This window comes from Macaca fascicularis, chromosome 3 (assembly GCF_037993035.2).
Source record: "Macaca fascicularis isolate 582-1 chromosome 3, T2T-MFA8v1.1".
Classification (NCBI taxonomy): Eukaryota; Metazoa; Chordata; class Mammalia; order Primates; family Cercopithecidae; genus Macaca; species Macaca fascicularis.
Genome location: NC_088377.1, coordinates 128,776,254 through 128,799,726, shown reverse-complemented (window position 1 = coordinate 128,799,726; position 23,473 = coordinate 128,776,254). Strand labels below are relative to the sequence as shown.

Here is a 23,473-nt window from a genome sequence, read left to right as displayed (position 1 = left end):
TGTGAATCAAGATGTTCAGGAAGCATTGGAAGTCTGGTCAGTACTTACAGCTCTGACAGTTTCACTGATGGATTCTACCAGTTTCTTCAGAGCCGTCTGGTCCATGTCCAGTGTGGCTTTAGCACACTCCAGAATTTCCAGATAGCCTAGCTTCAAGCCTGGGCATCCTGAGCTATCACTGTTTCCACAGTTCACTACTCCAATCCCAACATGGAATGTGACCATGGCAACATCCCAGCAACCAAACACAGAAGGTTCTCAAGTAACTGGAAAAGTATGCAATAATGGTTGCTACCACTTCGAATATGGTAATTTCATTAAGGTTTCTGTGATCTAAAATTTTATTATTTTCTTTTTGAGACAGGGTCTTGCTCTGCCACGTTGCCTAGGATGCAGTGCAGTGGCGCCATCTCAGCTCAATGCAACTTCCACCTCCTGGGTCTCAAGCAATCCTCCCACCTCAGCCTCGTGAATATGTGGGATTACAGGCATGCACCACCACACCTGGCTTATCTTTTGCATTTTTTGTAGAGATGGGGTTTTGCCATGTTGCCCAGGCTGGTCTTGAATTCCTGGGCTCAAGCGATCCACCCACCTCCACCTCCCTAATTACTGGGATTACAGGCCTGAGGCACCATGACTGGCCTATTTTTTTTTAGACAGGGTCTTGCTGTGTCACATTGCCCAAGCTAAAGTGTAGTGGCACAATCATAGCTCACTGCAACCTCGGCTTCCCAGGCTCAATCCATCCTCCACTTCAGCCACCCAAGTATGGGCTGCGGGCACAAGTCACCACACCCAGCTAATGTGATTTAAAAATTTATAGCAATTCCAACATTTTTCTTCAGGGCTAAACACCACTTAAGTGGTATTTGGTATCATTTATACTCCTTCAGCACCAACAGAACAGTTGAAAACATTTGAACACGTAACAACTAAGAAAAATCACAAATACCTTATTCTTTAAGCTGAAGTAATTTCCCAGGCTATCAGCAGCTCCTTCAAAGGTTACAACCTTCTCCAAACTCTAACCAAGCACCCTTTTATGATATCCAAACAAACGCTTCTATCTGGGAGCTTCTAGAAAAATGTAAAAACTCACTTTTACCCCTCCAACTTTGATTGGGTTGACTGGTAGGATAACATGGTGTGATTATGCCAAAGTTGACTAAAATGTCAACTGTTCTAACTTGATTGTAAAATCCTGGTAGAGAGAACAAACACGTAATCTATGTCTGCTGGCCTTCACTGTGGTAAGGCAAGAAAATGTATTAAAGTGATTTTTACAATTTAGGGCACTAGATTCTTACTTTCAAATAAAATATAAAACCCAAATTTAAAATACGGCAAAGGCTGGGCGTGGTGGCCTATGCCTGTAATCGCAGCACTTTGGGAAAACGAGGTGGGAGGACTGCTTGAGCCCAGGAGTTTGAGACCAGCCTGTGCAACACAGGGAGATCCTGTCTCTACAAAAAAAAAATTAGCTAGGTGTGGCGGGGCATGCCTGTCACAGATTCCAGTCACTGGGAAGGCTGAAGTGGGAGGCTGGCTTGAGCCTGGGAAGTCAAGGATGCAGTGACCTATGATTAAATACAGTTTTGGGGAAAAAAGTTTCTCAAAACTTTTCTTAAGCAAATAGATGAGTATTCATAGACTTTAAGTTAAAAAGTGGCAATTTTAAAAAAAGTATGAACCCTGTCACTTAAGTCTGAAGAATAGCTGTTCTCACTTGGTTTCCATGAGTCCTGTCTATGGGTCTCCAAGAAATGTCAGAAAATTAAGCAATAGGTTTTTAATACATCTTGATTGAAGGAATGTCAATCTGTATTCTAGTTAAAATAAATTCAGGACACTCTAATGGTATTTAAAACATCTAACTATACTAATGACAGCTAAAGGAATCCAAACAATTACAAAGAGGTAGTACGAGTATAAAGCCAATTTTTCTATCTGGAACATCCACTGATTTACAGCAGCTATTCCAGTACCGTTATCCTAGTAACATGCCTTCTATTTGTAAAAAATTGGTGTAAAGTTTGTCAAGAAAAAGGGTAGTTTGGAAGGGAGGAAGAGATGTAATTTGCACAGGGGTAATAACTTTGGAATAAACCTAACTGATAATATTACTCTGTCAGCTAGGCGCAGTGGCTCATGCCTGTAATCCTAGTACTTTGGGAGGCGGAGGTGGGTGGGTCACTTGAGCCCAGGAGTTTGGGACCAGCCTGGGCAACATGGTGAAACCCCGTTTCTACAAAAAATAAAAAAAATTAGCCAGGCATGGTGGTGTGCGCCTGAAGTCCCAGCTACTCGGAGATTGAGGTGGGAGGATCACTTAAGCCTGGGAGTCAAGGCTATAGTGAGCTGAAATCACACCACTGCACTCCAGTCCAGGAAACAGAGACCCTGTCACACACACACACACACACACACAAAATAAATAAATAAAAATAAAATTACTCTGTCAAATTTTCTTTTCTTTCCATACTTTGTTAGGAGGCTGTTAAGGCTACCAACACAGGACTAGAAAAAAGTGTTGTCCAGACAGTTAACACATTCTGGAAAGAATACCGTTCTTCACCAAATCACCTTCTCCCCCAGTCTAATAAAATGAACAGTTGCTTCTAGCGGAATATAATCTTTATATAACGGACTAGTCTGTAAATCTGCAGTTCTGTGTCGTAACAAAAGTGATGACCATGTGATCTGATCAACTTATCTTCTGGCATTTTCACGAACAACAATTCTAGGAAACTTTCTTTTGGATGCACAATGTCCCTTAAATTTTCTGTGTATTCAAAAGCATACAGATACCCTTTATTAGGAAATAGTATGCACCTTTGAGTATGAAATTTAAAGAAACCAAGATGTGTGTTTTTTTAATAGCTAAAAATTTAGGGATGTCTTATTTATTTCAGGCTTAACATCTAGGAGTGTTTCTTATCTGTGTAAGTTTACTTGCAGTCCAAAGGGAGCTGATAAGAACACAGCTATTTTTAAGTAAAATAGCTATTTATTCAGCCTGTTGTCATGCCAACATGTTCTGTGCATATACCACTATAATTAGCACATCCTTTGTAACAGGCAAAATTGTACATCAAGTTGTATTTCATGTTACCTGATTATATAAAAATGTAAAATGAAAATGAATTATCAGTTCCTTTTAACATTCCTAGTAAACAAGTCAGCAGTAGATATGAGGCACAAAATCTTAGTAAAATATGACACAGGGAGAGCAATAATGTAACTCTTATTTAAACTTAACTTGTCATAATTTGCTATTAATATACAAAGACAACAAACTTTTAAAACATTACATTTACTAAGATTCTGGCAATAAGACACAGCATACCAGGCTTGCCACTCAACTTGTTATTGTAAGTCTCAGCTTCAATATGAAGCCTTTTTTTTTAAAATCAAAATCCTGCTTTTTACATGCTAAATATCTTGGCAAGTAGGCCATTAAACATAGTAATGAACAGCAAGAGTGAGGAGTTAACAAAAGCTAAACATTGCAGCCTAAACAAAATTCATACAAAAAATAAACTATCACTGGTTACATAAAATTTTCCTGACTGGTTAAAACTTAGTATAAAACATGCATTTTAGAATCTTTAGCTATCAAGTTCAAAAAGTACCAGTGTCTATTTAAAATAATTCCTCTGCCAAGCTAAAGTGTAATCAAAATTAATTCAAATGACATAACACATTCTAATGCTAAAAAATTTTCATTATTACTGAAGTGGAGGTAAATCTCAGAGCTTTTGGGGCTTTCTCATGCTGCAAATGGCTGTTTCTCTGGTTCACTGAAAGCAGCATATGACAGCATCCAAGGATGACACTAAGCTCAGTAAAGGGCAAGACTGCTGGTAGCCAGCTCTGACCTCCCTGTGAAGCATGGCTACTGTGTCCAGAATATAGGATGTGTGAGGATCAAAGGCACACTATTCTGCTAGCTAAAGAGATAGCAAACCACCCCCCCAACCCTAAAAGCTCCTTCCCCAGGTAAATAAAAGTATACAAGGGGAAAAAATTAAAATACACTTATCTACAGAGTAAGGGTTTTAAAATATTTTTTTTTTTTTTTTTTTTTTGAGACGGAGTCTTGCTGTGCCCCAGGCTGGAGTGCAGTGGCGCGATCTCGGCTCACTGCAAGCTCCGCCCCGCCGGTTTCACGCCATTCTCCTGCCTCAGCCTCCCAAGTAGCTGGGACTACAGGCGCCCGCCACCTCACCCGGCTAATTTTCTTGTATTTTTAGTAGAGACGGGGTTTCACCGGGTTAGCCAGGATGGTCTCGATCTCTTGACCTCGTGATCCGCCCATCTCGGCCTCCCAAAGTGCTGGGATTACAGGCTTGAGCCACCGCGTCCGGCCGGGTTTTAAAATATTAATGTAATCCCTCCTTCAAAAATTTTAACTAGAGTCATCTGGTCATTTCTGATTACATCTTAAAGATACATCCAGATTCAATTTCTGTTGGTTTATCCTTAGACACTTCTAGTCAAAAGTATTAATTTTATTCCCAAATATCTTAACCACTAGTATGACTGCAGTGTCTTATCTCCCAGAGTTATCAAGCACTGGAAGAAAAAAAAAAAAAGATGTTCAAGCAGCAGGCAACATTTATGGCCCTTTCACACAGTGGCATCTGAGTGGCTACTGAATAGTCCAGGAATAATTCTAAAAACAAGAAAATTCATGCATTTTAGTAAATATGTTGTAGTTTTCACAGTTGAAATTTCCTCAGACATTGCACTTTCTTTAGAAGGGAATCCTGATTTTTCTTAATGTTATGGTGAGTCAGGACTTGAACTAGCAGCCTTCTTTTTCTTCTTCTTACTGTGTTTCTTATGCTTCTTTTTCTTTTTCGTTTTTTCCTGTAAAGATAATTCCATGTTATACATTACTATATAAAAATATGCAAATTAAAAGCATCTTTACCATGCTTCTCCTAAGCTACTATATAATTCCAAACAATCCAGACAACCAAGTAAACTACTCAAAACATTTCTTGAAAAGTGTCAACAACCAGCATCATATGAGGACTAAAAGAGTTCTTGTTGATTTTCAAAAAGATAGGGAGAAACTCTTAAGTCATTAGCACATTAACGTAACTTCTAACAAAATTTCCTATAGGAAATAAATTCAATTGAATCACGCTACCAATCATTATATTTCATGCTATATAACTTCTAAAGGTAAAGTAATTGCAGTTACTGAAAAGCAGTAACCACAGAAAAACATAATTGTTTTTGTAAGACAGTTTTCAGACAGAACAGAAATTAAAATTTGCTAGTTTTAAGTAAATAGGAACACAGGTATTGTGGTACTGCTCAGACTGGCAGCACGAATTGAAGTTGTTGTAATTATTAAATTAAATTATTAAATTAAGATCAACTAGTACAAAGTATCAATATATAGTTAAAAAGTTTATTTTGTTAAGCAAAACAGATGTCTGATTTTTAGAAGAAAATGCCACTAAAGCCTGGTAAAAGTAGTTTAACTGAGTGAACTGAAGGGAGCTGGAGTTTTGTTGAAGTCTGACTCTCCTATTTCTGTTACAGAAGGCAGAACTTTTAGAAACATAGATACTTTGGAAAGGTGGTACCAACTGCTGCTAGTGTATTGATATTCAAGAGAAGAAAATGAAAAGCAAGAAAGGAGAAGAGACCTATAAGGATGGTAACAGCAGAGCTTCCTATCCATTTCCTATCTATCAGCACTACCTACTCTCCCCTCTCTCAAAGGCCTCTACCACTCTGTGGCACTAAGCTAATTTTCATCATTCTTTTTTCACTACATGTTTGAAGTACATAGGGAACTTTCCAAAATCTTGTAATTTGGGCTTTTAAAACTAAGTTTTGGGTACAGATTGCTTTTTTTTTTCCCACAAAAGGACAGCTGAGCACTCTCTTCTAAAAATCATTTTCTTCTTAGCTTCCATGACACCTCTCTGCTGGTTTTCTTCTATCACTAAGACCTCTTCATTTCCTTTGCCTGCTCTTCTTCCTCTACTCGGCTTTTCTGGGGCTTCCTTCCGTTGTTTTCCACATACTCTTCCAGTCACATGCTTTACTTTCCACTTAAACACCAATGAAGCCCCAATCTTTATATGCAGTCCTACACTTTGACCTCAGGACTGTAAGTGCCTCATTAACAGCTCTACCTGGGATGTCTGGTAGGCATATCTGAAATTACCACAACAAAATGCTTCATTTTTCTCTCCAAATCCTCAGCCATCTTAGTAACTGGCACTACTTATCTGTCATTTTGCTTAAGTCAAAGAATCTAAGCTATCTTTGATTCTGCTCTTTGCTTTAACTCCAATGTCCACATTCAAAGCACCAAGGAAGTCTTACCATCTAAGTCCAAAATATATCTCAAATCCATCCTTGCCAGTCCAACTCCATTACTATCACTGCTGTACACGTCATTCCTCACTTGTGCCCACTTATCTCCTGTACCAAAGCATTTACAAAATGTAAAATATTTAAGTCACCTTTGTTTAAAATCCTCAGAACAGCTTCTTGTAACATTCTGATGAAAACATACTCTGCTGTGTAATGTAAGTAAGCCTCTGCTTACTTGCTACCCTCACTGTATGGCATTGTATGGCATTAAGCCACTTACCTTCTCTTAGTCCCTCAAATATAACAAGCTTATTCTCACTATAGGTCCTTAAGAGCTCTTCCCTCTGCCTAGGATATTCTTTCCTTTGATCTTCATGTGGTTGGCTCTTTCTTATAAATCAGATTTCAGCTTAATTTCACTTCCTCAGTGAGGATTTCATGAGCCCCTCCCCACAGTATCTCTCTCACGTATCATACTCTTCTATCTTGTACTCCATTATACTCTTAAGACTAAGTGCCTGCATAGAAATGCTTCATACATACACAACTAGCTGAAAGCATAGAAACGTGAAAGTATGCAAATACTAATGTGGTTATGTCTTAATTAATCTGAACCACAGACCAAAGCTATCTTCACCCAAACTACTTTCACATTCAGAAAAAACAAACAAAAAAAACCTTATTTGTCATCGTAGGCTTGGAGCATATAAAATGTTATTTCTGAATCATTACTAGGTGAGCCTTCCTATCAGAGAAGGTACCTCATTTGAAGAGTCAGGGAAATTCTGGGAAGGGGCCACTCAAACCTACCAATGATGATGTTTTCGTTTTTCTTTCGCCTTTCCCTAAGAAAATGCCTTCAAAGGTCATCGCTCACATTTATACTGAGGCCCCCTAAATTACTTTGCTGATATTGTTTGCATTACTCTTTGAAAATAATCTGTTAACCATTTTCTCTTGGTTGATCTCCTTCTTATTTGGATACTACTTCTATTTTCCTTAATTTGCCTCTTCTTTCTCTTTTCTTCTCAATTTGCATTAATAGCAGAGTTTGGCTTTAAAAACTATCAAAATAATCTTTATTAATGAGTAATTTATGTTGTCATATTCTTATTTTTTCATTGCAGCTAGTGCTTGGAGAGGCTTTTTCTGTTATTACCAGATTTGGCTGATTTGAAAGTAACTATTATCAAAGATAACGGAAATCACCATACCTTTGGTTTCTCATATTTCATATTGTAGCTTAAGAAAGTCAAACAGAAATTTGAGCTTATATTTCTTCTTTTTTATTTTTTTTGAGACGGAGTCTTGCTCTGTTGCCAAGGCTGGAGTGCAGTGGAGCGATCTCAGCTCACTGCAACCTCTGCCGCCCAGGTTCAAGCGATTCTCCTGCCTCAGCCTCCTGAGTAGCTGGATTACAGGTATCCACCACCACGCCCAGCGAATTTTTGTATTTTTTTTTTTTTTTTTTAAGTAGAGACGAGGTTTCACCATATTGGCCAGGCTGATTTTGAACTCCTGACCTCGTGATCCACCGGTCTCGGCCTCCCAAAGTGCTGGGATTACAGGTGTGAGCCACCGTGCCCCACTCTGTCACCCAGGCTGGAGTGCAGTGGCGTGATCTAGGCTCACTGCAAGCTCCGCCTCCCGGGTTCATCCATTCTCCTGCCTCAGTCTCCCGAGTAGCTGGGACTACAGGCACCCGTGACCACGCCGGGCTAATTTTTTTGTGTTTTTAGTAGAGACAGGGTTTCACCATGTTAGCCAGGATGGTCTCGATCTCCTGACCTCGTGACCCACCACGCCCGGCCCTGAGTTTATATTTCTAACAGTAAAATACTGAAATGGAAACAGGACATGCTTGCTACCAGGGCATTTTTTATTTTTCATGAACCATTTTGACTTTCTCCTACCCATTAAGTGAAGCTGCTGAACACACCACACCTTTACCAACAAATACTTATTTGGTCCCAGTAAATCCAATCAAGCTTTACCATGACTCATTTTATATTAAACCAAAACACCTATGCTATTGTCTGTAAAAATGTTAAGAGATACTTGCTGTTGCTTTTTCTCGTTCTTCACTGCTTTTCTTCTTTTTTGCTCGCACCTAGAAAGTTTTAATTTTTGTGGAGAACAGAAGACAAACATGTAATTTGCACTCAAAGCATTTTTCATTCTCTATCTTGCATCTTCAAAATTTAAATGTAAAAAACGTTTTGACAATCACAAGACATTTAAAATAACTCCTGTTACATCTCAACGAGGTTTCAATAAAAAACATATAATCTCAGCACTTTGGGAGGCCAAGGCAGGAGGCTTGCTTGAACCCAGGAGTTCAAGGCTAGCCTGAGCAACATAGTGAGAGTACCTCATCTCTACCAAGGGGAAAAAAAAAAATAGCCGGGCACAGTGGCATGTGCCTGTAGTCCCAGCTACTTGGAAGGGTGAGGTGGGAGGATCACTTGAGCCCAGGAGGTTGAGGCTGCAGTGAGCCCTGTTTGCGCCACTGCACTCCAGCCTGGGTGACAGAGTGAGACCTTGTCTCAAAACAGGCAAAAAAAAATCAGCTCTGTAATGAGACAGATTAATGTCTGAATCCTATCTTACTCTCAACATCTGTAAAATGGAGATAATATCCACCCTCAAGGGGAAGTGCCTAAAATACAGCAGGTATATCTCTCACTCTATGGTGCTCAACAAATGGTAGCTCTATATTCAGTGTAGTTAGTATAAGCCAACAGCTTAAAATTCTAAGAAAGAATTATCATCCCATTTATATTTTATTTCAATCTTTTTGAGTGTGGTACACTGGATTTAAACTAAACTGAGGCAGGGAGCAGTGGTTCGTGCCTGTGATCCCAGCGCTTTGACAGGCCAAGGTGGGAGAATTGCTTGAGGCCAGGAGTTCAAGACCAGCCTCGGTAACCTAGTTAAGACTCCACCTCTACAAAAAAATTTTTGCTAAAAATTAGTGGGGTATGGTGGCATGTGACTGTAGTCCTAGCTACTTGGGAGGGTGAGGTGGAAAATCACTTGAGCCCAGGAGTTCCAGGCTGCAGTGATCTATGACTGTACTGTTGCACTCCAGCCTGGGCGACAGAGCAAGAACCTACCTCTAAAAAAATAAAAATAAATAAACTGAAAGTTGTCAAAGCTTTCATAAGCTTTCATATTACATGTTAAGCCCAAATGTAAGATATTTCGTATTAAACTTGCTACCATGTAGCAGACAAACATAATACAATACTAATACATTACATATAAAACAATATTTATAAATTTGCCTAATGTTGAATTGTATGGTTTCGCTGCTGAGTGACTACAATATTAAATACATCACAAATACATTAAAATGCAATCAACAATAAAAGAAAGCATAAGGACTAAAAAAAATACAACACATAAGCATTAGAGATCACAAGCTCACAACAGAGATCACTAACTCACTAGCTCTTTTTACCGAGCACCTAGGAAACAATATTTTTATTGTTATTCTTGTTATTACAATGACTAAGGGTGACAGATGTACTGCATCTATATTTAGCCAGGCAGAGATGAGGGATGCTGTCACGCCATGTCCTGAAGAGCCCTGTACATCCTCCACAGCTTTTGAATAGCCTGCTAAACATTCACATGATGAACCTGTTTACAACACAGAAACTAATTTTTTTTTTTGGACAAAGTCTCGCTCTGTTGCCCAGGATGGAGTGCAGTGGTGCGATCTCGGCTCACTGCAGCCTCCGCCTTCCTGGTTCAAGCGATTCTCCTGCCTCAGTCTCCTGAGTAGCTGGGATTACGGGCCTGTGCCACCGTGTCTGGCTAATTTTTGTATTTTTAGTAGAGACAGGGTTTTGCCATGTTGGCCAGGCTGCTCTTTAACTCCTGACCTCAGGTGATCCAACTGCCTTTACCTCCTGAAGTGCTGGGATACAGGCGTGAGCCACCACACCCGGCCCAGAAACTAAATTTAAAAAAAAAAAAAAATTTTTTTTTAAAGAGACAGGGTCTCGTTATGTTGCCCAAGCTGGTCGTGAACTCCTGGTCTGAACTGATTCTCCTGCCACAGCCTCCCAAATTGCTGAGATTACAGGTGCCACAAGAGGCTGAGCCACTGCACCCAGGATTTTAAGATACATTTTAAGATAATGCCACCATATGGTTTTTGAAGGGCATATGTAATACACCTGCTAGAGCCTGCATTTTGTTTTTTTCTTAAGATTCTATGTCTTCTGGTGTTATTGCATTGATCGATTGATTAAGATGGAGTTTCACTCTTGTTGCCCAGGCTGGAGTGTGATAGTGTGATCTTGGCTCACTGCAACCTCCGCCTCCCAGGTTCAAGTGATTCTCCCACCTCAGCCTCCTGAGTAGCTGGGATTACAAGCACCACACCTGGTTAATTTTTTTTTTTTTTTTTTTTTTTTTTTTGAGACGGAGTCTCGCTATGTCGCCCAGGGTGGAGTGCAGTGGCCGGATCTCAGCTCACTGCAAGCTCCGCCTCCCGGGTTTTTACGCCATTCTCCGGCCTCAGCCTCCCGAGTAGCCGGGACTACAGGCGCCCACCACCTCGCCCGGCTAGTTTTTTTTTGTATTTTTTAGTAGAGACGGGGTTTCACCGTGTTAGCCAGGATGGTCTCGAACTCCTGACCTCGTGATCCGCCCGTCTCGGCCTCCCAAAGTGCTGGGATTACAGGCTTGAGCCACCGCGCCCGGCCGAGATGGTGTTTCACCATGCTGGCCAAGCTGGTCTGGAACTCCTGAACTCAGGTGATCCACCCGCCTCAGCCTCCCAAAGTGCTGGGATTATAAGCACGAGCCACTGTGCCTGGCCTGGTGTTATGGCATTCTAGCATTTACACTGAAATACAATTTCATAAAATTACACATTATTATCATTATTATTTTTTTAGAGATGGGGTCTTGCTATGTCGCCTGGGCTAGAGTGCAGTGGCTATTCACAGGTGGGATCAGAGTGTACTGCAGCCTCAAACTCCAGGGCTCAAGCAACCTTCTTGCCTCAGCGTTAGCTTTCATTTCAGGAGCAATTACAAGACACTGCTATAAAATGGGGGCAACAGATCTTACAGGACCAAGCGCCACTGTTGCAGACAAAGAACAATGAAATCAGAAAGGAGAGAGGCACAAACAAACAAGAATGCAAGACTTAGGGAATGGGGAGATGAGGAATACAGTAGACAGACAGAGCTGGGCAGGACTGATACAGGAGGAGGCTAATACGGAAACAACTAAGGAATCACAAAAACCAGCTCTTGTTGCAATCTGCTACCACCCCTTGTAAGCAAGGGTAAGATCCTCAACTCTTTTAGATTATACCATTGGCGGATTAAACATGTTGATCGCCAAAGAAAGCTACAGTTTTAAAGATAAGTGATTCTAGGGCAAACTTGGCTTAGATTTTAGTGTAACACCAAGAATTATGCAACCTTTAGCCACCATTTACTCTGTCTCAGGTATGATGCAATGCCTTTTGTAATTTATCATCTCATTTAGTTCTCACAACTAAGTAATATATGTTTCCTGCCAACATTTCTTCTCCACTTAATCACCTTTCTATGCCCCGAAAAGTAGCTCAAAACACAACTAAATAGTATCAACTAAACTGAGATAGTATATGTAATATTCTATTTTAACAATGTAAGAGAATGTTGGGTTTCAACATGTTGTATGTTACACAGTTTCTTTCATGTAATAAGAATGGTAGCACAATAAAAAGAAAATATTAGAAGACTAAAAATATCTGAGATCGGAAAGGTATGTGGAAATATGGTTAATTACAAAAAATAATAGATAATTATCTTCTGGAAAAAAGCAAAACTCATTCTGAAATGAAATAACTTTCTTTTTTTCATACTAGAAAGGTGAATAAATTAAATATGAAGTATTTCTTTTTACTAAGTCATATTAAATCAATTACTAAACATTTTGAAATAGAGAAAATGGATTTGATCATATACTTACCTCCTCAATATACTCTGATTCTGACAAGGACTCAGATGATAAAGGTTTATCTTCAGAATACATCTTTCTCTTTTTACTGAGTCCTTTAATATCCTATGAAAAATAAATACATTTATCTTGACTCAAAAAGATACACTCTGTCACATACATTTTATGTTTCTAAGTTCTATTTAATTCTTCTAATTATTACAATTACCCATTTTTATTTTAGAATGTCTAAAAATTGTAACATTTATGAGGATTTGTCTTTAATTCCACTAAAGCAATATTAAATAAATTGAAAAGAAGTAACTACATATCCATTTAGATGTAATATCCACCTTATTTTCTTAAATTATACAGAATAGACTTTTAGACAGTCATATGAAACCATGCAGATGATGTAAGATTTGGTTCCTTTGCATTTTAATTCTTTTGTTTCTATGCAGGATTGGATTAGATAGGCCTAGTACTGCAGAAAAGAAAATAAATGGGTAATTATTTGCAATGATCTAAAAGAATCTCTACATAGTAATTCCTTTAGTGCATTTAAAGTGTTAAATGTAAATATGTGTTTAAAAAATTTTTTTTTTTTTTTTTTTTTTTTTTTTGAGACAGAGTCCTGCTCTGTCACCCAGGCTGGAGTGCAGTGGTGTGATCTCGGCTCACTGCAAGCTCCGCCTCCCAGGTTCACGCCATTCTCCTGCCTCAGCCTCCCAAGTAGCTGGGACCACAGGGGCCTGCCACCACGCCCGGCTAATGTTTTTTGTATTTTTAGTAGAGACGGGGTTTCACCGTGTTAGCCAGGATGGTCTCGATCTCCTGATCTCGTGATCCACCTACCTTGGCCTCCCAAAGTGCTGGGATTACAGACATGAGCCACTGCACCCGGCCAAAAAAATCTTAAACTCTTAGTATTTTTAATGTTGAAAAAGTGAGTAACTCTGGAGAAAGAGAGGGCACTGAGATTGGGAGTAGTACTTAGGGGCTTAAATATGTATTTGAAGAAATAAAAAATTATGACAACACCCAAAGCAAGTATAACAAAATGTTAAGATTTATTAGTTGCATAGTGGATATGCTGGTTATCATTTTATTATTTTTCATAGCACTGTTCTGTATATCTGAAGTAGTTCATAACAAAAACAAAACTACACAACGGAAAAAGTGTTCACCACCTAATCTTACATAAAAAAATTCAGGATATAAAATTTTTTATATAGCATGAGTCTAATTTTGAAGACAAAAATGCAGAAATAAACTAACAGTGATGATCTCTCTATGGCCTAGATTATAGGAGACTTCCTTTCGTTTCTGCAAACAGCATTGTTATTTTGGCTGAAATGTTAAATGTTAATTGTAAGAAAATGGACTCAAATCCCACTACCAGAGATTAAACACTATTAAGATTTTTGGAAACATCTTTCTACGTGTATGTTTACAATATTACATGAATACTTGCTGTTTGGAACATGCTCTTCTCACCCAATAATATCTTTCCATGCCAACTACAACATCATTTATGGCTGCATTTAACATTCACGAAAATGCCAAATTTACTTAACCCATCTCCTTCTGGAGGGCAGGAATATGGACTCTTTGCTATTAAAAACAAAGTTGAAATAGAATGAAGTGTACATGAGTGCAAACTCTTTAATAATGACGACTAAATCAAAGACCAACATAGCCTTCACACAAACGATAATCTTTTTCTCCCACCGTGTCCAAAATTTGTCTGTCACCCATTTATGAATCACACTTTACCAAGAAGCCTCCCTCTCAGGCTCTTTATCAATCGTATCAGAGAATACAGTTTGTGTTTTCTTTGTCTGTGTATGTGTGGTATTCTTTTTTCCTTATTAAAGAGCATTAATTTTTTGTGTTATATATTCTTAGAAGTTTTTCTTAGTCTGTTCATGGTATTTAAACTTTGTTCACAGTTTAATTTTTGCAATCAGTTTTTGCCATTCAGAATTTGAAATATATGGTCAAAACCTTCTGAGTTTTGAGGCATAAGCCTTCCTCACTCCAGTATTGTAATATTCACCCTTTCTCTAGTTGCGTTTTCATACATTTAAATCTCTGGGCTGTCTGGGATTTGGCTTTATGTAGTGGCCAGCTTTATATTTTCCAAATGATTAGTCATTTTGTTCCAAGAAATGCCATCTTTATCATATTACCACATTCCACAAATTCTCGAATTTTGACCTGGACTCTACACTGTCCCACTGTTTTGTCTATTCCTGTACTAGTACCGTACTATGTTAATTAAAACATTCTTATAATGTGTTAATATCCAGTATGGCAAGTTATACCCAGGAACATGTTATGACTCTCCATTTATTCAATCTTCATATATGTCTCTGAATAGACTTGTATAGTTTTCTTCAAATAAGTACTGCTTACTTCTTTAAAATTTTCCTATAGTTTTTTGGTTACTACTATAAATGGGATATTTTCTTCCACTGTATTTTCTAATTGAGTATTTTATTATCAGCACTTTCAGAACAATTTTAAATAATAAAGGGGCTAAAACAATGATTATGTGACTTAAAATTAAAGACTTCATATAATTATAATAGACATAAAAACCATGTAAAGAGATGCCATGAACCAGAAAATGTTGTTTCTTTCCAACAGAAAAATGGGCAAAGACTATGAAAAGCAATGCAAAGAAAATGAAATATGAATGGCTAATAAACAAGTTAAGAAGCTCCACCATTTGTATACATTAAATTTGCAATAACGACATCTCCCTGGGTTGACAAGTATGTGAAACAAGGGTATTTTTACACACTAGCAAGAATGCAAAGTAACAAGCACTTGGGCAAGCAAAATGTTCACAAGTTAAATGTATATCCTAGAACTTAGAAATTACAGTCCAAAGTATCCTTTAGAAAATTAACAGTAACTGGCTGGGCGCAGTGGCTCACACCTGTAATCCCAGCACTTTGGGAGGCTGAGGTGGGCGGATCACGAGATCAAGAGTTCGAGATCAGCCTGACTAACATAGTAAAACCCCATCTCTACTGAAAATACAAAAAAGTAGCCCGGTGTGGTGGCACATGCCTGTAATCCCAGCTATTCAGGAGGCTGAGGCAGGAGAATCGCTTGAACCCGGGAAGCAGAGGTTGCAGTGAGCTGAGATTGCACCACTGTACTCCAGCCTAGGTGACAGAGCGAAACTCTGTCTCGGAAAAAAAAAACAAAACAAAACAGTAAAAGAAGAAATGGGTAAGAAATATCCACAGCAGCAGTGTTTGCATTACTGAAAAATTAAAACAATCTAGATGTCCATAAAAAGGAGAATGAAGAAATACTTTGTGGTGGATTAATCAGTAGAATACCATAAGCAAAAAAAACCACAAAAAACACAAAACTTGAAAGTATCAATAAGGATAGATGTCAACAGTAACGCTGAATGAAAAGAAACAAGTTTCAGAAGGAAACACAATGATACCATTTTGATAATACACAATATTCTTCCCATTCCATAGGTATAACTAAAAAAACAAAAAAACAAAAAAAAACACACACACAATATTCTGTTATTTATGAACACATACTAATGTAATAAAAGTATATAAATGTGGATGGGAAAGACATGCACTAGTTTCAGGATCAGCTACCTCAAAGGAAGAAATGATAGTTTGGGGACTTTTTTTTTTTTTTTTAAAAAGAGATAGGAGTCTTACTCTGTCATCCAAGCAGGAGTGTAGTGGCATGATCACAACTTATTGTAACCTCCAATTTCTCAGCTTAAGTGATCCTCCCACTTCAGTCTCAGGAGAAACTAAGTGATCCTCCTGCCTCAGCCTCCCAAAGTGTTTGGATTACAAGCATGAGTCATTGTGCCCAGTCTTTTTTCTTCTTTTTTTTTTTTTTTTACATAAAACAAGACCTGAAGCCAATATAAATCATTTACTAATTCCAGCTGGTAAATATATTAGTATTTGTTGATTATATGTGTGTATATCACTCTGTATCTAATATTTTCAGTACTTAAAAATTGCAGTTGTTTTAATATTTCATGTTTCTACGTTACCAGATTTAATTTCACACACACTTTTTTGTTTTTTGTTTTTTAAACAGGGTAACCACTTATTTTATAATTGTTCTGAAAATCAGGAATTAATGCTGAATTACATCATGTCCTTCCGGCAACTCCTGAAATAATCATATGGTTTCTTTCCTTGATCAGTTAATATGGCAAATCATATTAATAAATTATCCTTGAATTCTTGGAATTGGTCATTATAGTTTCTTTTCTAAGTGTGTTTTTAAATTAAATTTTATTTTTTTAAAATTTAGCCGGGCGCGGTGGCTCAAGCCTGTAATCCCAGCACTTTGGGAGGCCGAGATGGGCGGATCACTAGGTCAGGAGATCGAGACCATCCTGGCTAACACGGTGAAACCCCGTCTCTACTAAAAAATACAAAAAACTAGCCGGGCGAGGTGGCGGGCGCCTGTAGTCCCAGCTACTCAGGAGGCTGAGACAGGAGAATGGCCCGAACCCGGGAGGCGGAGCTTGCAGTGAGCTGAGATCCGGCCACTGCACTCCAGCCTGGGCGACAGAGCGAGACTCCGTCTCAAAAAAAAAAAAAAAAAAAAAAAAAAAAAAAAAAAAAAAAAAAAAAAAAAAATAAAATTTAGATGCAGGGTCTCACTCTCTCTCCCAGGATAAAGTGTAGTGGTATGACCTTGTGGGCTCAGTCTCCCAAGTAGCTAGGACTACATCACGCCTGGTTAATTTTTAAAATTAATTAAAAAACATTTAAAATTAATTTTTATTTGCAAATTGTTATGTAAACCACTCCTAGGCATATACCCAAGAGAAATGAAAACATGCATCCATACAAAAACTTGTGTTTATAAATGTCCATAGCATCATTATAATAGCCAAAAGGTAGAAACAAAACCAAATGTCCATCAACAAATGAATGGACAGAGAAATCAGCTCCCCCCGTGCCGCCACACACACACAAATGGAATATTATTTAGCCATACAAAAAACCAAAGTACTGATACATGATACAACTTGGATGAAATTTGAAAATACTATGCTAGCTGAAAGACACAAACGGTTGCATATTGTATGACTGCTTTTATATGATAAATCCAGAACAGGCAAATCCATAGTCAGAATGCCCATTAGAGGTTACCAGAGAATAAGGGAGTGGTGGTGATTATTTAATGGATATGGAGTGTTTTTATGGAGTGATGAAAGTTTTGAAATGTGAGATGGTGGTTGCACAACACTGTAAATATGTTAACTAATAATGAATTTTAGCTTTAAAATGTCAACGTTATATTATGTGAACTGCACATAATATACCATTGTATATGGTATATACCATTGTGTACCATGGTATATTAAATAAAACTCAAACTGAATTTCAGTTTCATTTTCTATCATTAAAAAAATATAAATTCTGAGTAAAAAAATAGTGACACTGGTCTATAGTTTTATTATTGCCCTCTTTAGGTTTTTCTTTATTTTTAATAACCAGAATAACAATTTAAAATGTAAACCAGAAATTAAGATGGGCATAAATTCTGCTTTAACTATACAGATAAGTTATAAATGAGGGTAAAACATCTATTTACAATAGTAAGAAGATTTTTCAATATTTATCTATAGTATATTCAATTTGAAAGAGAAATTAATGTTCTTTAATTGGAAGGGCCTTCTTCAAAATGATTTAAGAAATCAAAGGAAATGGGCCGAGGGCAGAGACGCCGAGGCAGGCGCATCACCTGAGGTCAGGGTTTTGAGAGCAGCCTGGCCAACATGGCAAAACCGTCTCTACTAAAAATACAAAAATTAGCTGGGCGTGGTGACACACACCTGTAGTCCCAACTACAGGGAGGCTGAGGCAGGGGAATCACTTGAACCCAGGAGGTAGAGGTTGCAGTGAGCTGAGATGGCACCACTGTACTCCAGCCTGGGTGACAAAGCAAGACTACATCTCAAAAGAAAAAAAAAAAAAGAAATCAAAAGAAATGTTTAATCTGCTCATCTGCATTATTTTGTATTTTTAATCTGAGATAATCCATTAATCTATACAAATTCAAATTCTCGGCCTACAATACTCTTTTGATCCTTTAGCTTCAATAATGAATCCAAATTAAAAATTGCTTTAAATTGAAATAAAATATTACAAAAATGAAATAAATACATGTCTTAAATTAAAAAGAGGTACACATTATTGTTATTTCTTTAAGTCAATTAAGTATTATATGACAGACTATCTTAAGGCAATGTAAGAGTATAGTTACCTTTTCTTTCTCAGTTCCATCTTTTGACTTCTTTTTCTTTTTTAAACTATCCTAAACAAAGAAATGTAGTTATCAATTTTAAATGCTAAGGACACAGCATTATAGAACAAGGACAAAAATACCCAAAAAGTGATTTGCTCTATGACTGAAAAAAGGCTACTCCAATCCCAGAATATTATTCTGAAAATTTAAGAGAAATGTACGTTATGTATGCATTTGCTTGTAAGCAAACAGGCTTCTTTATTTATCTGGCTGTATACCAAATTTACTCTTAAAGTATTGTCTGTAATACCCACAGAGCTTACTTTAAAATAGAACTTCGTGCCATAGACTGTGTGCTTATGGTGGTCACATGCACTGGAGTTGTACTCTAACTTGAGAAGGCAACAATTTCTTCTTTTGAATCCTTTGAGTTCTAGCTATTAATCTTCCTGAGCCTGGTTTCCTTATCCACTTTGTCCATAGATTACCAAATTACTTTCTAAAGTTGTTGAGATTAAATGAGTTAATAAATTAAGTGCTTAGAATTGTGCCTAACACATAGTAGGCACTCAATAAATGTTAGCCATCATTATCATGAGACTGACTCTTCTGCTTTAAAAGACAAAGAGAAAACCAACATTTACTGAGTACTTTCTAGATGCCAGGTATTTTGCCAGAAGATCTCTCACAGGGGCAAGCAGCTATCTGTTATAAATGCAGACAGCTGCTTTGGTTTCCTGAGACTCTAGTATAGTGTTTGTCAAACTGTGGTCCATACACACCCCGGTATCAGAATCACACAAGCCATCTGTTACAGATGTAGGTTTCCAACTGTAATCAGATACTGTATCAGACTCCGGAGACAGGGCTCAGGAAGCAACACTTTTTTTTGAGAACTTTTTAACTTTTTTCTGACCCTTTATGTTTGAAAGCCAACTGTGTGTCTGATAATTCTGGTTAGTACAGAATAAATTTAGGTATGGTATAGTAGAAAGGACACTGGACCAGATTTTAGAAGATAAAGATTCAACTTTTAATTCTAATTCAGCTGTATCATTTAAAGCCAATGCTTTTTATCTGGACTCTAACTTGGCTTTATGAAAACAAGGACAATAATGTCAGTGGCCATGGAAATGTGGAGACATGGAGATATATATATGAAAGCATTTGAAAAATTATTAAATGTCACATGCAAGATATTATCAAGTACATCAATTAAGCGGCATAGAACATCAAAGTACAAATATCAGACTATCGTATTTTTAAATTGAGAGCAACTTAAGGTAGGAAGAAAAAATTAAATGTCTTTGTATCCAATATATTAATAATTTGAATAATTTACCTTACTGTCTGATTCAGTTTCTGACATGGAGCTTTCAGAAGATTTATGTGAACGGTTCTTCTTTTTCTTTCTCCGTTTTCCTTGTTTCTTATCCTACATGAAATATTTTCAGAAACATTTGCTTTTCTGTCTCAAAAATCTAATTTACACATTTATTAATATAAAACTTTTATCAGTGAACAAAATTTAATGAAAGGATCAGTTTCTATACTTTTTTCTTAATACATCACTTTCCTGTTATAAAGATCAAGTGATTTGAATCACATGTAATGCCTAGCATCTAGTCAAATAGCACTTGATTTTTTAAATTTTTTTCTACTGATAGTTTTAAGTCAACAAAACAAATTTTAAAATCTAAAAAATATATTATATACCAATAGTTAAGTTTCTAGTTACCGCTCATTCATGTTAGTCCTCTAAGTTATGGATAATTAAATCAAAACCTGGAAGTCAACATTTCTAACAGATATTTCACAATGGGTTTCCACTTGACATTAAAGAAATTAAGAGATATTATTTCATGAACCATTATAAGCAAACCTTACCTCATCTTCGGAATCAGAAGAACTGCTGGAAGAATCAGAGCTTGATGAAGAAGAAGATGAATACTTGACCAAGCACAAAACAATTAAAGCTTGTGAGACGCGAGAATTTTTTTCTTTTACAAAGTCTCTCAAATACTTAGTGAAATCAATCTAGTGTCTGAGAAACAGATGCCATATTCATGTCATAAATATGAAAATATAAAATGTCACACTTGTTCCCTGTACAAAAGCTCAACAACTTAACATATGTGGCCATGGTCACCAATCTTTCTCTTTAAATAGCAACAGAAAATTTACTAGGTTATAAGGTGGTTGGCACCTTTTTTTGTATCAGTGACAGAACAAAACCACTCTTCACAATCAAAGAACCTCTAAGTTCCTTGACTCATCTAGAGTTTAAGTTACCTTTAGCATACAAGTTAAACAAATCATTCTTACTTGTTTTGTTGGCTCTTAATTGTAACATTTAGAAAAATGGAAAACTTTTGCTCACCCTACCAGATTTCTTCTTTTCTTTTTTCTTTCTCTAAATGGAAACAAAAGTACAAGTCTAAATAAGCTGATGTGAGTTTCCAAATGCATCTATTAACAGTAGTATACAGCATTATTATGAAAATCCAACTATGAGATTAAGAATAGCGATAAACTAAAAGTGGTGTTACCTGTCTTTTTTTGGATGAGCTCTCACTTCCACTTAATAATTTCTCCCTGTGTTTTTCCAGTTCTTTCTTCCAGTTCTGCAAAAAGGTTATAAACACGATCAGAGGCTATCTATCGTTTCTAATACACCTAATATACAGAGACAGCCACTGCTTCCTTCCCTCCATCCTCTAATACCTCTCACCCATCTCAGCTTCTAATTACAGTAAAAGAAACACAGGTGCCAATCCTTGACCCTATCACCAAAGGACCTTCTACCAGCTCTTTTCAAAGAGCATATTAAGGGATAGGGGTTCTGTATTATTGAGGAGCAGGTATTATTACTGAAGCTGAGGTCTCTTTTCAACAAAGATGGCTAGATTCTCCGTCTAGTCTGTAAAAGTTGAATTAATCACTACTGTGATTGATACGTTATATATACATGTTTGTAATCAAAACAAGCAAACAGACTGGGTATAATGGCTCACACCTGTAATCATAGTACTTTGGGAGGCTAAGGCGGGAAGATCGCTTGAGCTCAGAAGTTGGAGACCAGCCTGGGCAACATAGTGAGACCTTGTCTCTATTAAAAATAAAAAAAATTAGCTGGGCATAGTGGCCTGCAACTGTGGTCCCGGCTACTCGGGAGGCTGAAGTGGGAGGACTGCTCAACCCTAACTTGGAATCCAAGTTATCCAAGTCTTAGATGACTTATATTACAAGATGATTATTCTCTATTTTTTAAAGCATCCACATAAATATAAACTTGTATTCACTATAACAGTAACACTTCTAAAATACAGAACCTCTTTAACTGAGAGAGCTACACCCAAATACTTAGGGTATTTTTTTTTTTTTTTTTTAATGGAGAAAAGGCGGTGAGGTGGGGGCGGTCTTACTTTGTTGCCCAGGTTCGTCTTGAACTCCTGGCCTCCCGTTTTGGCCTCCCAAAGTGCTGGAATTATAGGTGTGAGCCACCATAACTGGCCAAATTAGTCTTTTTTTTAACAGGTACTTTTTACAAACCTCATTCATTTTTTCTTCAAATTCAGCCAAAGCCTTGGAGCCTTTCTTTTTCTTTTCTAGTTGCTCTTTTACTTCTTCCCTTAAAAAACAGAACGAAAAAATAAAATTTCAAGCAATTCAAATTAGATAAATGCTTACAAATAAGACAAAAAAATTTCATAAACTCTTTTAAATATTCTAATAGACCGCTATTCAATGTTGGTATTTCTTTGTTCGCATCTATAAAAATAAGTTACCATAATAAAGCCTATCAGATAACACTAATCACTCCTTTTCTAAATATGGATTATAAGAGAGAATACACCAAACATCTAAGCATTTACAACAGGCACTATTTAAAATACATTTTCATTTAATCCTCACAACAACCCTGTGGGAAAAGGTATGGATCCTCATTTTACAGATAAAGAAACCGAAGCTTGGAGAAGGTAAGAAATCCACCTAAAGTCATAAACCTGGTAGTTTTCAGTGTTAGGATGCCCTAAAATCTATCTGACTGAACTACTGTATTCTATATATGACCCATTTAATAAGGTAGCTAACATGCTGTGCAGAGAAGAGTTAATACAGCTCGCCTGATTGCTTATTCTTGGAAAGATGTACTTAAAAGACTGGCCCTAGAGGCGCATCTGGGAACCTGAATTTGGAGGATTCATGCTATTCTCTGGTTAGAGCAGATCATTGTGCCTAAACCGTCTGTACAAACAATGTAGTTCAAGCTAAATACCTGTTTTCCTTCCGGGAATCTGGACTTTTTTTTTTTTTTTTTTTTTTTAAAGAGACAAGGCCTTGCTCTGTCGCCCAGGCTAGAATGCAGTGGTGTGATCATAGTTCACTGTAATCTTCAACTCCCGGCCTCAAGCAATCCTTCTGCCTCAATATCCCAAGTAACTAAGACTACAGGCATGTACTACCACATCCAGCCAATTAAAAAAAAAAAATACATGTGTGTGTATATATATATATATATATATGGTGTATATATATATATTTTGTACAGACAGCATCTTGCTATGTTGCCCAGGCTAATCTCAAACTCCTGGCCTCAAGCGATCCTCCTGCCTCGCCTTCCCAAAGTGCTGAAACTATAGGCATGAGCAACCATGCCCAGCCCTGGAATCTGGAATTTTGGTACATGACAGGCAGAGACCGATCAGCCTCAATAAAAACCCTGGGCACTGAGTCTCTAATAAGCTTCAATTGGTTGCCAATATCTCATATGTATTATCACAACTCCTTACTACGGGAATTAAGTGCCTCTCATGTGATCCCACTAGGAGAGGACCCTTCAAAGCCTGCTCCAGGACTTAGACAAACTTTGTTCCAAGTGCCTTTTCCTTTTGCTGATTGT

At 37.4% G+C, this 23,473-nt stretch overlaps 1 protein-coding gene across 9 annotated transcripts in view; it reads right to left on the bottom strand.

The window, feature by feature from the left end:
* Positions 1 to 3,300: 3,300 nt before the first annotated feature.
* FAM133B (family with sequence similarity 133 member B) overlaps positions 3,301 to 23,473 on the bottom strand; it is a 30,360-nt gene continuing 10,187 nt past the window's right edge. Inside the window, exons 3-11 of one of the 9 annotated variants that reach the window (XR_012432672.1) lie at positions 22,123 to 22,201; positions 21,120 to 21,194; positions 20,951 to 20,983; positions 20,458 to 20,520; positions 19,913 to 20,005; positions 18,589 to 18,634; positions 12,331 to 12,423; positions 8,407 to 8,458; positions 3,301 to 4,875 (exon numbers count right to left, since the gene is read on the bottom strand). Coding sequence is in view for 4 of the 9 variants with exons in the window: in XM_005550231.5 (XP_005550288.1) it covers positions 4,789 to 4,875; positions 8,411 to 8,458; positions 12,331 to 12,423; positions 18,589 to 18,639; positions 19,913 to 20,005; positions 20,458 to 20,520; positions 20,951 to 20,983; positions 21,120 to 21,194; positions 22,123 to 22,201 (622 nt within the window). In the remaining 5 variants the exon portion in view is untranslated. Of the gene's footprint in view, positions 4,876 to 8,406; positions 8,459 to 12,330; positions 12,424 to 13,794; positions 13,912 to 18,588; positions 18,640 to 19,912; positions 20,006 to 20,457; positions 20,521 to 20,950; positions 20,984 to 21,119; positions 21,195 to 22,122; positions 22,202 to 23,473 lie in introns of those variants that run through there. The other 8 variants (XR_012432671.1, XM_065542353.2, XM_005550231.5 and 5 more) reach the window with 8 other exon arrangements.